The 11547-nt window shown below is 48.0% G+C and overlaps 1 protein-coding gene across 1 annotated transcript in view; it reads left to right on the top strand.

Moving 5' to 3' along the window:
* Positions 1-563: 563 nt before the first annotated feature.
* Positions 564-11547, top strand: part of LOC119466107 (probable oxidoreductase PXDNL) — a 47001-nt gene continuing 36017 nt past the window's right edge. Inside the window, 2 exon segments of the mRNA XM_037726591.1 lie at positions 564-731; positions 733-961. Coding sequence (XP_037582519.1) covers positions 618-731; positions 733-961 — 343 coding nt within the window. The 5' untranslated portion in view covers positions 564-617.

Here is an 11547-nt window from a genome sequence, read left to right as displayed (position 1 = left end):
TCATCATTACAGCCGTGGCCATCAGCATAATCACCACCTTATTATGCCAAATGATTGTAATAGTCACGATGACGACTTCCCCCTGCTGCTGGTGACAGAACCAAACTTTTGCTTGTTTGCCGTCTGTGAATCGAGGGTGAACGCCGTGCCCTGGCTGTATTATCATGGTAAACTCGCAGAAGGCTCAACTCCCGTTTCTTTCTCGACTTGAGAATGAACGTCGCTCTATACCTTTATAATATAGTACGTAAGATAGCGTGCTACATCTCTGGAACTCGTAACGTAATCAAGGACGTCCTTGATTTCACTGTGAACAAGGCTCATGCCATGGGAGCCGAAACATCTTTTCTGGATTCTTGTAGTGGTCGGTGTCCTTCTTTTTACCTTTCATCACAATGCCTCCCGACCGGACGAGCTTGCGTCGAAACCACGACTTCTGAATTCGAGTAGCCGTAAATCTTTATATGCTGCAAAATTGTCACGTGACGCTTCCTCCTATACTTCTTTTTTCCCCTTTATTCTAAAGTTCTCCGTGTTCTTTTCTCTCTCTCTCCCACGACAGGCAGCAGCACATCTGGAACATCACCGAGCCGGCGCTGTTCTCGAGCGGCGTCGCCATGCGACCGGGCCAGCCGCCGTGGTTCCTGGGCGCCATGGGCAAGACCAAGGTCGTGTCCAAGAACATTTCGGCGCTGGCGCTCATCACCGAGCAGGCCAGCAAGAACCTGGCCCGGCAAGCTGAACCTGTCTCCGCGAGACGTCACCTTCGGGCTGACCAAGGTGGACGTGCGCGGCACCCTGGCCCAGGCCCTGTGCCCGTACAAGTCCGGCAGGCTGGCGCCCCCGTGCTCGGCGCAGCGGTTCAGGACGTACGACGGCTACTGCAACAACCTGCAGAACCCGTACTGGGGGAGCGCCAACCTGCGCTACCTGAGGTTCCTGCCGCCCAGCTACGCCGACGGTGAGACAGCCTCCCTGAGCGCCTTGGTGCTCGGGCCTTTTCGAGGCGAAAGCCTTACATGTCCCATGAGTCAGTCGACCTTGAGCGAAAACGCGTCGGCGACACGAACGGATACAAAAAGGCTACGAGCCCACGACCTTTGGTGGGAGCCGAAGCCAGCGACCTTTGGTGGTAATTAAGGGGAAATTAATGAAAGTGAAGTGAAGGGGGATGACTAAGCGCATTAAGAGGATGAGTAAGCGAACTTAAGAGGAATGACTAAGCGAAGCAGACGAAGCGAATTAAGGGGGATCTGTACGTCATGTGTCCGTCTTTAATGCATCGGCACTTCGGCTTTCGCCTTCAAGTCGTCTTAGGGATAACATAAGAGACACTGTGAATTCTTTTTCCTTTCTCTTAAGCTTTATTCATTTGCATCAGCATCCTGCGTAAATTGTTCAAACGCTCCTATAGAGGGATACAAGTAAGGCACTGTTGTGTTGTTCAATAAATGAAGAGACTATATGGGAAAAGTAGGCCACGAATGGGCCAGCTATCCAAATCATCAAAACGTAAACCTCAGCGACAAAGGAATGCAGAAAAAAACAAAATAAATAAATAAATAAATAAATAAATAAATAAATAAATAAATAAATAAATAAATAAATAAATAAATAAATAAATAAATAAATAAATAAAGCCATTTAGGCAATACCAGAACAATAGAGCATCACTTAACTCTCCCATATCCTGCTATACAAGATGCATAGTCAGGGCATGCATGCATCGGCAACACAACATGCGACCGTACAGTGACAATGTGTTTTACCAGAACAGCCTCTATAGCTGTACAGGTGTATTCTCGCACCTGTATCTGACATGATAACAGCACTCCATACAGAAGACCGACGAACGCTTGGCAAGTGCGCTCAAAAGAGAAAAGAGCAACGAAAAGTTGTGGTTGATGGTGCTGCGTAATGGCCATGTAATCGCCGCTTAGCATGGGCTAAGCGGCGACCAAAACTATACACACAAAGAGGACTGCGGACATGGCGAGCAAGCTCCGGACACCCACATCATTTCCGGAGTCCTACCTGTGCGTTTCGGTTTCATTCCTGCTTGAAGCGCGATTAGCCAATACTCTATGCAAATTCCTGCGCACTGAGGTGGACGTGCATTCGTCGGAGTTACTGCTAACGTGCGGCCTTCTACTTAAAAATAAAACACAGAAAAAAAACGGTTATAGAAGCCTCGCTATCCTTGACAACGTTACACGTGGCATACAACATGCACGGCCGAGCCTCCACTAAGCAAACGTCTTCTGTAACTAAACGCACTAGGTAACGTTCCAGTTAGGAGGGAACAGGGTCACAGGAGTGATAAGCGTCGGGGACACAATGCAGACGTCTCGCGTTCTTGAGAACGGCAACAGTGCTGACAGCAACCGAGAACCGGTGCACAAGTGCGCCCATTACAATAGAGCGGATGGGAAACTGCCTTGCACTAAAGCTTACTGCCTCCTATAGAGAAAAGCGGCGCCAGCTGTCAAGGTGCCTGGGTGATGCCTCGACAAATCCGTCAGTCAGCGAGCAGTTTCATGTACACAAAGAGACCTGTCTCGCTTTAATTTGTCACCACGGTAGACCGTAGGTCACCATATGCTAAGCGTTACACTCCTTGCTAGACTCCACTACCTCTTAAATATCTACTAGCGTTGACTTCATAATGCGTACAACCGTTCTGCAAATAATCCGAGGTTTATGGCCTTTCTCCATCGTCAACAGGGAAAACTATTGCCCGCTATAATGACTTTCCTAAAATCAATGAAGCTGAGAAGACGCTTATAAACACCGTGCGTCCATTACTAATGCGCACGTGACCTCTCTCTCCCCTTTCGTCTTTTCATTCTTTCCTTCGATCCCTCATCCCCTTTCCCCCGTGAAGGGTAACCGACCGGACCTAGGTCTGGTTAACCTCCCTGCCTTTCGCTTTTCTCTCTCTCTCTCTCTCTAACATCTTTCAATCCTACGCCTCACACACGATACAACTATTCGTAGTGCAACATGCAGGTGCTGCCTCCACAAAGGCCGAGAATATGGGCCGTAACTTTAAGCTCGATACTGCAGTCTAAAGCCTTCAGATTATTCTCTCTTGCGAATGACGGCCGCATTCGCATAAATCATGCTGTACTTTTTGACTGGCAATGTGCTCCACTGGGGTAAGGCGAAACCGGCAGCAAGAAAGTGGTAAAGCTGAAAAGAAGTACAAAACGACAAAAATTGCCTGGAGCGCTGTGTCTTCGAAAGCGTATTGTACACAGTTTAATGAGACACCTCCTGCGGTGCAGAGAAGCCGACGTTGAAGCTATGCAAACAGCCAGAAGTCAGCCGGCCGTATAGCCGAAACTGTGAGCGCACGCTTCCAAACTTTACTCAGGGAATCCCAACGGCTACATAGTATCGTTCATCACTCCGATCGCCATAACCACTTTTTTTTCTCTTTATTTTAATTTACCTAAGCCTTTCTACAACAACACGCTTCTACCGCTTTCACTTTCAACTCGCACCGCCTCCCCGGTTGAGATCGGAAGATAGAACACAGGGGGGAAATACAAATCACCGCATATCTGGAGTACACACCCCCCATTCGCTGTAGTAAGCAACCATGAGCGATGTTCGTCGACGACCGCTTCGTCGTTGTGTAACATCACAATAGGAGGTCAAAGTTCGGCATCTCACTCTCCCGTCGTGCGCGCGGTCTGCATACTGCTGTATGCCGCTAAGTCAAACAAGGTCACTCCGTCGAAGGCGGCGACGATGCTCGCGATTTTTTTGCCTAGCTGTGTTTGCTTTACCAGGCGTTTGAAAACGAAGGAAATATAGCGTGAGCGATAGAAATAGAGGGAGAGAGAAAGAGAGAGAGACCTGGTAATATAGAATCCGTTACACCAAGAAGAGAGAGAGAGAAGGGAAAGGGCTTTAAACGAAGAGGGGCGGCAGCGCCGGGTTATTTTTTTCTCCCCGGTCCGGAGAGAACCAGGTCACGCAGGGCAAGAGCTATGACGAGGGACTGTCAGAACAAAAGCGGCGGCGGCGGCGAGCGCAGGTTACGGCACAAATATGCAAACGAAGAAGAATGGAGAAGAGCGAGGCAAAAAAAAAAAAAAATATCGGTACGAGAGGATACCGCGCCGGGCGTGACTTGTTTGTTCTTTTGTTCGATAAATGGCTTCGGAGATGCAGCCCGACTGTCCTGTGTGCGCGAACGTGGGGCTTAACCAAGCCGCGGGAAGTTGGCCAATCGTTCGCTTAAATCGAGGACTTCGCTACATCGCGATAGTGTGCGCTTGAATAGCTTAGCTGGCACAGAAGAGGGAAAAAAATTAATTAGATGTATCGATATATATATGCAAGCTAGGGGGAAAGACGGGGTTAAAGATTGGTGCTTTTGGAAACAAGTGACCGTATGCTAAACGTGACTGCTCATAAAAAAAATACATCCTACAAGATAAACTCAATGGGAGTCCATATTTTACGAGATAAGTGGAATGAATATTTTTATTTTTATTTTTCTACCACGACAGGGTAACGTGGCTAGCTAACGCCCTTCGGGAACCGAACTCGTGACCTCGGGCTCAGCGGTGAACGCCATATATCAGCCAATTGCTGTACTGCCACTGCAAAAACGGCCGATACCACGCAAACTGTGGCCCGAGCGTTTTCGACCAATGCCGCTGTAAAGACGGACGCTGTACTTGCGCTCGAACGATGCGAAGGGAAGACCAGTGTCATTGTCTCGGAGTGGTATGTACTCGATAAACACTTCATAAATGCACGGGTGAACGCTTACGAGATGATACGCGCCCTTCTGATTGCAGTGTTTACCTAAGCAGTTCTCCAGAAGGTGCACCTCTAATGACAAAACTTCCATGAGAGTTCTGTAGAGTGTACACCGCACTGTGGACACTTGTGCGCAATCGCTGTAAGAACAAAGGTGGTGCTGGTCGCTGGTTTTGCGAGAGTAATTAGTGTCCCGTATGTAACTCGACGCTTGAGACTTATCGTTCTACCCGATGCAGTGTGTTCACTCAGCTCTAGCACAGAGCAAGTGCCCTTCAAAAAAATGAAAGATGGATCATGAACAACACTTTCTATAGGTCGCTTTTGATGTATCTGCAAAAAACTGGACTGCGTGCTTACATTTAAATTCATCCTGAAGTTGTGCCGCGTGGCAGCGCAAGTGAGTAAAAAAAAAAGCAAGCTGTACTTTATTGAAGAACTTTCTAAAAGGGACTCAAATAGATTAGATGCAGCTGTTACTCCTGCAAAAAGCAGTTTCCTGCTCTGCCTTGCTTTCTTGGTTCTCTCCTTGGTAAATTCCTAACCGTCTAAAAGCAGCGGCGTAATGAATGGAAGGGAAGCTCGGACCGCCAATTGTATACGGCAGGCTTCAAGCCATTGGGAAATAAAAGGATACGGGTGGAAAATAAACAAGACTTCGAATTAAAGAAAAGAAACAATATTAAAAAAGGAGAAAACTTGAGGTATCGTGTCGCCAGTTTTCAGTTGAGACGCGTAGCAGATATATTAAAGGATTCAAATGAAGGTGTGACGCAGTTGGCTACAAAAACCTCGTCGTCCGGCTCTCCGCTCATCGGTGGTCGTTATTTGAATACTAAAGGTAAATGCGCGCTTACGGATCTGCACTTGGGTCTCAGGTACTTGACAATGGTTCCATTAAACGGCTGTGCGCTTAAAGACCACAAGAGGGCAGCGGACAACGTAACCAAGGGGAGGGCAGCTAAACGTAATCGTGTAAAAAAAAAAAGTAAAAATGAGAGTTCAATTCAGGATAAACTTTGTATATTTAGTTAGGAAAAAGAGGAAATAATAAAAACGAAAGCTTTTTTTTTTAGCCGCTGGTGGTATCCAAACCCACACCTAACCTCATGACTTGTGCCAGCTATACCATACAGCTACGATCTACTCTATACCACATGCTCTACATACCGGACTGCTACCGCGGTAGCCATCCTCCCGTCCTAGATGTTTACTGTATGTGCCCTAAACGTCGCCCTGGGAGTGTTAACCAGCGCCACCCACGGCCACAGAATCCTTCCAACTGCAGCCGCTCGTGTAGCACGTGGTGTTCAGGGCAGGCAACTGACCAATAAACACTCGTATGCTAACTCAAATCATCAAGAGGCTGCCCTAGTCGAGACTCCCGCCACCGGCGATCTGCGAGCAAAATAACGGCTTCTCGTGCTGTGCACTAAAAGCAAGGTATAGTCTAATGCTCCGACTTCATTTACTGACACACACGCACATGCACGCACGCACATACACACACAAACACCCACACACGCTCGCCATGCAGACGCAATATGCGCACACCCACATCACAAGATACAAACACGTGCAGACACGACAACCATCATCGTTTGCGAGGAGCTTACGCCTTATTTTCTTCTCCGCCCCGCTTTGATTTTGCGCCGGAAACACGTTACACGAATTCAGCAACAGCTACACCCGTGTAACAACGCTATAGTTACTGTCGTGCATATAGCCTCTTACGACGAATGACGATTGAGACGCATCGGGCAGGGTCCCGCGTTTCCGGACGCACTGCACGAAAACAAAGCGTTGCCGCCTTGGTTGGACGCTCGCATATCGGACGTGTTTAGGCCGTCAGTCGGCAGTGGCCAGTTCATAAATAATTCATACCCTGAGATAGCGCCGGCTCACAATGTGCGTCACCGAGAAATGCGGGGTGTATTACCAACGGTATACATTGTTTCGTCGTGGCCTGCGAAAGGGAGAAAGCTTCAGCCGAAAACGTACAGCCTGCAGAAGCGCCTCTCACTCTTCACAATCTCTCTCTCTCTCTCTCTCTCTCTGCAGAAGAGCGGTGACAGGAAAACGTTTGTCCGGTATCAACTCTGAAACATTGTGCCAGTCGAAGCGTCGACGTCCACAGATTATTTTTCTTGCTTCTTCCGGCTTTCGGCGATTTTTTCGTCGACGGGAAGCGAGAATAGTGGCACGAAAGAACGCCGCTCAGTATTTATTAAACGCACCGTAACTGCGTGCAGAAATTAAAAGAAAAATAAATAAAGTAAGCGCGTTTAACTCACGCTTTCGAGATAATATATCGCGAAGAATGTGGAATTTATAAAGCGTCAGTGCTACACCGCCTCGGCGGAGGGCCACATAATACTTTGGCCACCTCGTTTAATGTGCACCGAAAGATATCGATACACGACCGTTCTTACGTTCCACCACCATCGCAATCATTGTATTTAACGGCTACTATAATCATCGTTCCCATGTTGTTATTCTTCATTCACGCTATTCCACACTACAATTACGACATATCTCTTTTTGCCAGCTGTTGCGTGAACGTCGATGCAGAATTTGCAGATTGTGTATGTGAGTGCAACACATCATAACCACCATCATAATACTTCATTTTCGCTGCAGGGCCATTTCTCAGACGCCAAAGGCCATTTCTCAGACGCCAAAGCAGTCGAATGTTCACCACTAAATTATCTTATCGTGTAAAGTATACCTATAGCATCGTCGTACTCTAAGAACACGTAGGATTGCTTATGCCGCATACTGTGCCTTGCATTCAAAGTAACGCATCCTAACGTACACAAGTCATTGTAGTATAGTGCACATATTGTTTGCTCGGTACACTACCCCAGATACACGAACATATGCACAGCCGACAATTCCGGTGCGGATGACATCACATCTCTTTGCGTGCGTTCGCCATCTTCCTGTTGCGTAGGCGGCCGCTTGCTTTTTATCCCGCGAATGACGTTCCTTAGCACACACGGCCAGTGCACTGTTGTGACAAGCACTCGTTCATTTCCTGCATTTACCCCCCCCCCCCCCCCTCCCGCACAGCGCGTTGTTGTGACTAGACCAACACCACACTAGCTATATCGCGATATAAGGCCTTCCGCCCGCGAAGCGCATAACCACATACATTCCGACGGCAAAGCCATAAACCGATGAGAACGGACGGAACCTCCTAATTACTTTTTTTTTCCTCATAGAAGCATGCATACAACAATGCAAATACCAAGAATGCGCACGAACGCCGAGAGACAATGCGAACGCGATTCTTCGAGAAACACAGTCGTATAGCAATGTCGATGAAAGGGACCTCGAGACATCATTCGCGGAGGCGTGCTGTTTCGTTGTTTCGCCATTCTTTCGCGAGCGGCCTGGCCGATACGGGGGAGCATCTATCTATACTGCACAGATGGCGTTGTTTTTCACTGGTTACCTCAGGCAAACAACTCGAAAGCATGCGAAAGAATGGGTTAGGTATAGAGATACGAAGGGACTCCCAGGAGCAAACCGCTTGGACGCAGAACCTGTATAGACGGGACTTACAGACATGCTAACGCTGTTGCAAACTTGAATTTGAGCGCAATATTTACGAATAAGCTTCGCTGAGGCAAACACGGACACAGGACACCAAGCACACTGTGTCCTAGTGTCCTAGGTTGTATTCCATATACACGGGCACAGGACGCAACCTTGGCACACCTCTGTCTGCTGCCTTATGTCTATGTGTACCTCAGTGTAGTTTTGTCATTTTGCGCGCACATATGTATGTATCTTTAACCAATGAGCCCGGTGTTGAATTTTCTTCGCAGTTAAAACGCAAAGCGTATTGGCAATATATATATATATATATATATATATATATATATATATATATATTAGTTGCAATGTTTACCTATGCCGTTGGCGATTGCAGGCGGCGCGCCTATTCCTCTCATCAGTAACAATCGGTCTATTACAATGGGGAACAGGGAAACGTCGCTAATTTTGCGTTGCCTTGTTTAAGCGCAATGCGGCGCGTAATTTCACATTATCGATAGTTCACTATCGATAATACAATTTATAAAGCGCTAGATAGTACAGTCGATATCAACAGTACGCGATCGATGGTACAGTTTTGCTTCATAAAGAGGAGGACCTCGAGGTTCTCAATATTTAGAAGAAGGGGCGCGCTAATTATCACGCATGCACAAAGATAGACCAGACGAGCGCCTGCTTCTCAAACTATGGCCCAGCAAGCAATACTTTCCGGCCGTTTCTGTTTACGTGCGTGCATTTGTTACGTGTCAGTTTGTTCGGTCGTTCAAATCCCGGCGCGTTTCAAAGACTAAGTAAGTCTTTCTTCTCGGCGTGTACTTTCCTGTTCCACCGGCACGCAAGCGCCGACGTGGTTTTCGAACCCCCAGCGCAGTGCGCTCACGTTCAAACGTGCGTCTGTGTGCCGACAGGACTGAGGCGCTCGGCGACCCGCGAAGTCAACGCGTCAACCGCGCCAAAGAATTGAACGAGGACGGGAAAAATGAACTTCGCGACAGGCGGGCAGGGGGCCTCGTCATCGCCCGTGAACGCGTGAGAATATTGGGGGACAACACGTCTCGGACGCGGACGACAGGGATCGAGACCTATAGCTTGTCTCTCAGCTGCGCCGTTAGACAGGATGCGCGAAATTTTATTGGAAAACGGTTTCGACGACGCGATCGATGACGCATGTGGGGTATCTAATTAGCTAAACTTGGCCATGAAACATACTAGAACGATTTTTAATGAGAAGTAACAGCTTCCCCGTAGACCTGTTCAGATGTGATTGCTCAGATAGGCTTTAATGGTTAGCTCTGTTGGTTAACGCTATGTAGCGCTATAGGGTGTCGGGACAGTTGCACTGTCACTATAGGATCGGCTCGCGTTACGAACTGCAGCATTGAAACTCCCTGCGAGGTCACGTGACGCGCAGTGGCATCAAGAATAGGCCCACCAGGTTGATTATGATGCCTGCGGGATGGGCCCATTTCCAGTAAACTGGAAATTTACCCTGTTCCGTTTAACACGCGCGAGCAAGCACGCCATACGGCGTTCCGGCAGGCCACTAATGGGCAGAAAAATTTGCTTCATTTCGCTTATTCATTAGCAAATTTTGCACAGAAATGCCTGCTACAGTACAGTATACATTGCAGTACAGTGCAGTGCGTGCGTACAATACCTGCGTGCGGACAGTACCTGCATACAGTACCTACGTACAGTACCTGCGTACAGTACCTGCGTACAGTACCTGCCTACAGTACCGCTGACGCCAGCGGGATAAGCCCAGTTTACTGAGCCAGACAGCCGTTAGTGCCAAAGTTAAAATGAAATTCTAGAGTTTTACTCGCCAAAGTGACGAATTAGCTGATTGTGAGCCGCACCGTTTAGTGGGAGACACCGGATAAGTTTTGTCCACCTGGGATTCTTTAACGCGCAACCTATATGCACGGTGCACGTTTGCTTTCCGCCCCCTTCGAAATGCGGCCGGGGTCGAACCCGTGTCCTCGAGCTCCGCAGCGCAACGCAATAACCAGTGGGCTACCGCGGCGGGTAGCCGTTCATGCGAATCGAGGTCAACAGGCAAAGAAACGCTCGCTTTAAAAAGGCCACGGTATGTATGCAGCTATTCCTATCGCCCGATTCTGTGTGCCGTTCTTATCAGCGATAACAATAGATAACGAGGCCGCAGCTCCGCACTAGACAATGACAAAGCGCGACGAGGAATGGCATTGGAATAGAATAGTCGCGTTGCCTCGCCCCAGCATTGTTTCGGTTTTGTCTCAACTCCTGACAGGGCGTAGACACATCACCGTTTCCAAAGTTTCTCGTGGCGTATGTCAGTTGGTTTTGCAGTAATCCGTCGGTATTTCAGTGCCCGTACCAGGGATCGAATCCACGAAACTTTTTTTCGTTCGTAATAACGCTTGTTTTCCGATTGGTCAGCCGCCGTTGGTAATGATACGCTCTCTGTCACTACTGGCTGGTTTTCTGTTCTTGCCCGCTTCACTGACGTAACAGCGTTTCGACAATGTGGGCCCAGATTCCAATTTGATGCGGAGATCTTCAAACGCAGGCTTATTTTATCCTGCACCACTGTAAGCAACGACAAGCTAAGTACACAGGTTTTTTGTATCTTGCTCCACGTTACGATCCACCGCTAAATTCCACCAAGGCAACGGATACCTAATGGAATACAGATACAAACATTAATAGAGTGAACTCTGGCGCAATATATATATATATATATATATATATATATATATATATATATATATACAGAGTCTACTGCAGCCGCAAATGCCGTTTCAGCCGGGTGGGAGAGGGGGGGGGAGGTCCACCTAGTGGAGACGTCCATTTCGCCTGCAGCTGAAGTTCTTATTGACTGGGCTGGGGTACACGTCAGAAGGAGACAGGCGCCTTCAACCAGTCAGCACTTCATCACCAGACGAAATGGACATGTCCACTAGGTGTACACAATAGCCCCCAAGAGCGAGAATGATGGGTGGTACATGGCTTCGGATAGACTACGTCCCTCTGGCTTCGAACGGCTTTGTGACTTTGTAAATTGATCGCTGTGGACAATATATTGCGTTATAAACGCGAATATTCGCAATGTTTAAGCACGTGCGCCGAGACTCGTTGCCCTGCTTTCTTTAGACAAACTGCGATCGCTGGAAGATTTGTAAAAATGAAATGTAAACAAATAGCGCCACAAGAACGTCACAAGCA

Source organism: Dermacentor silvarum, chromosome 10 (assembly GCF_013339745.2).
Source record: "Dermacentor silvarum isolate Dsil-2018 chromosome 10, BIME_Dsil_1.4, whole genome shotgun sequence".
Classification (NCBI taxonomy): domain Eukaryota; kingdom Metazoa; phylum Arthropoda; class Arachnida; order Ixodida; family Ixodidae; genus Dermacentor; species Dermacentor silvarum.
This window is presented reverse-complemented; position numbering and strand designations above follow the sequence as displayed.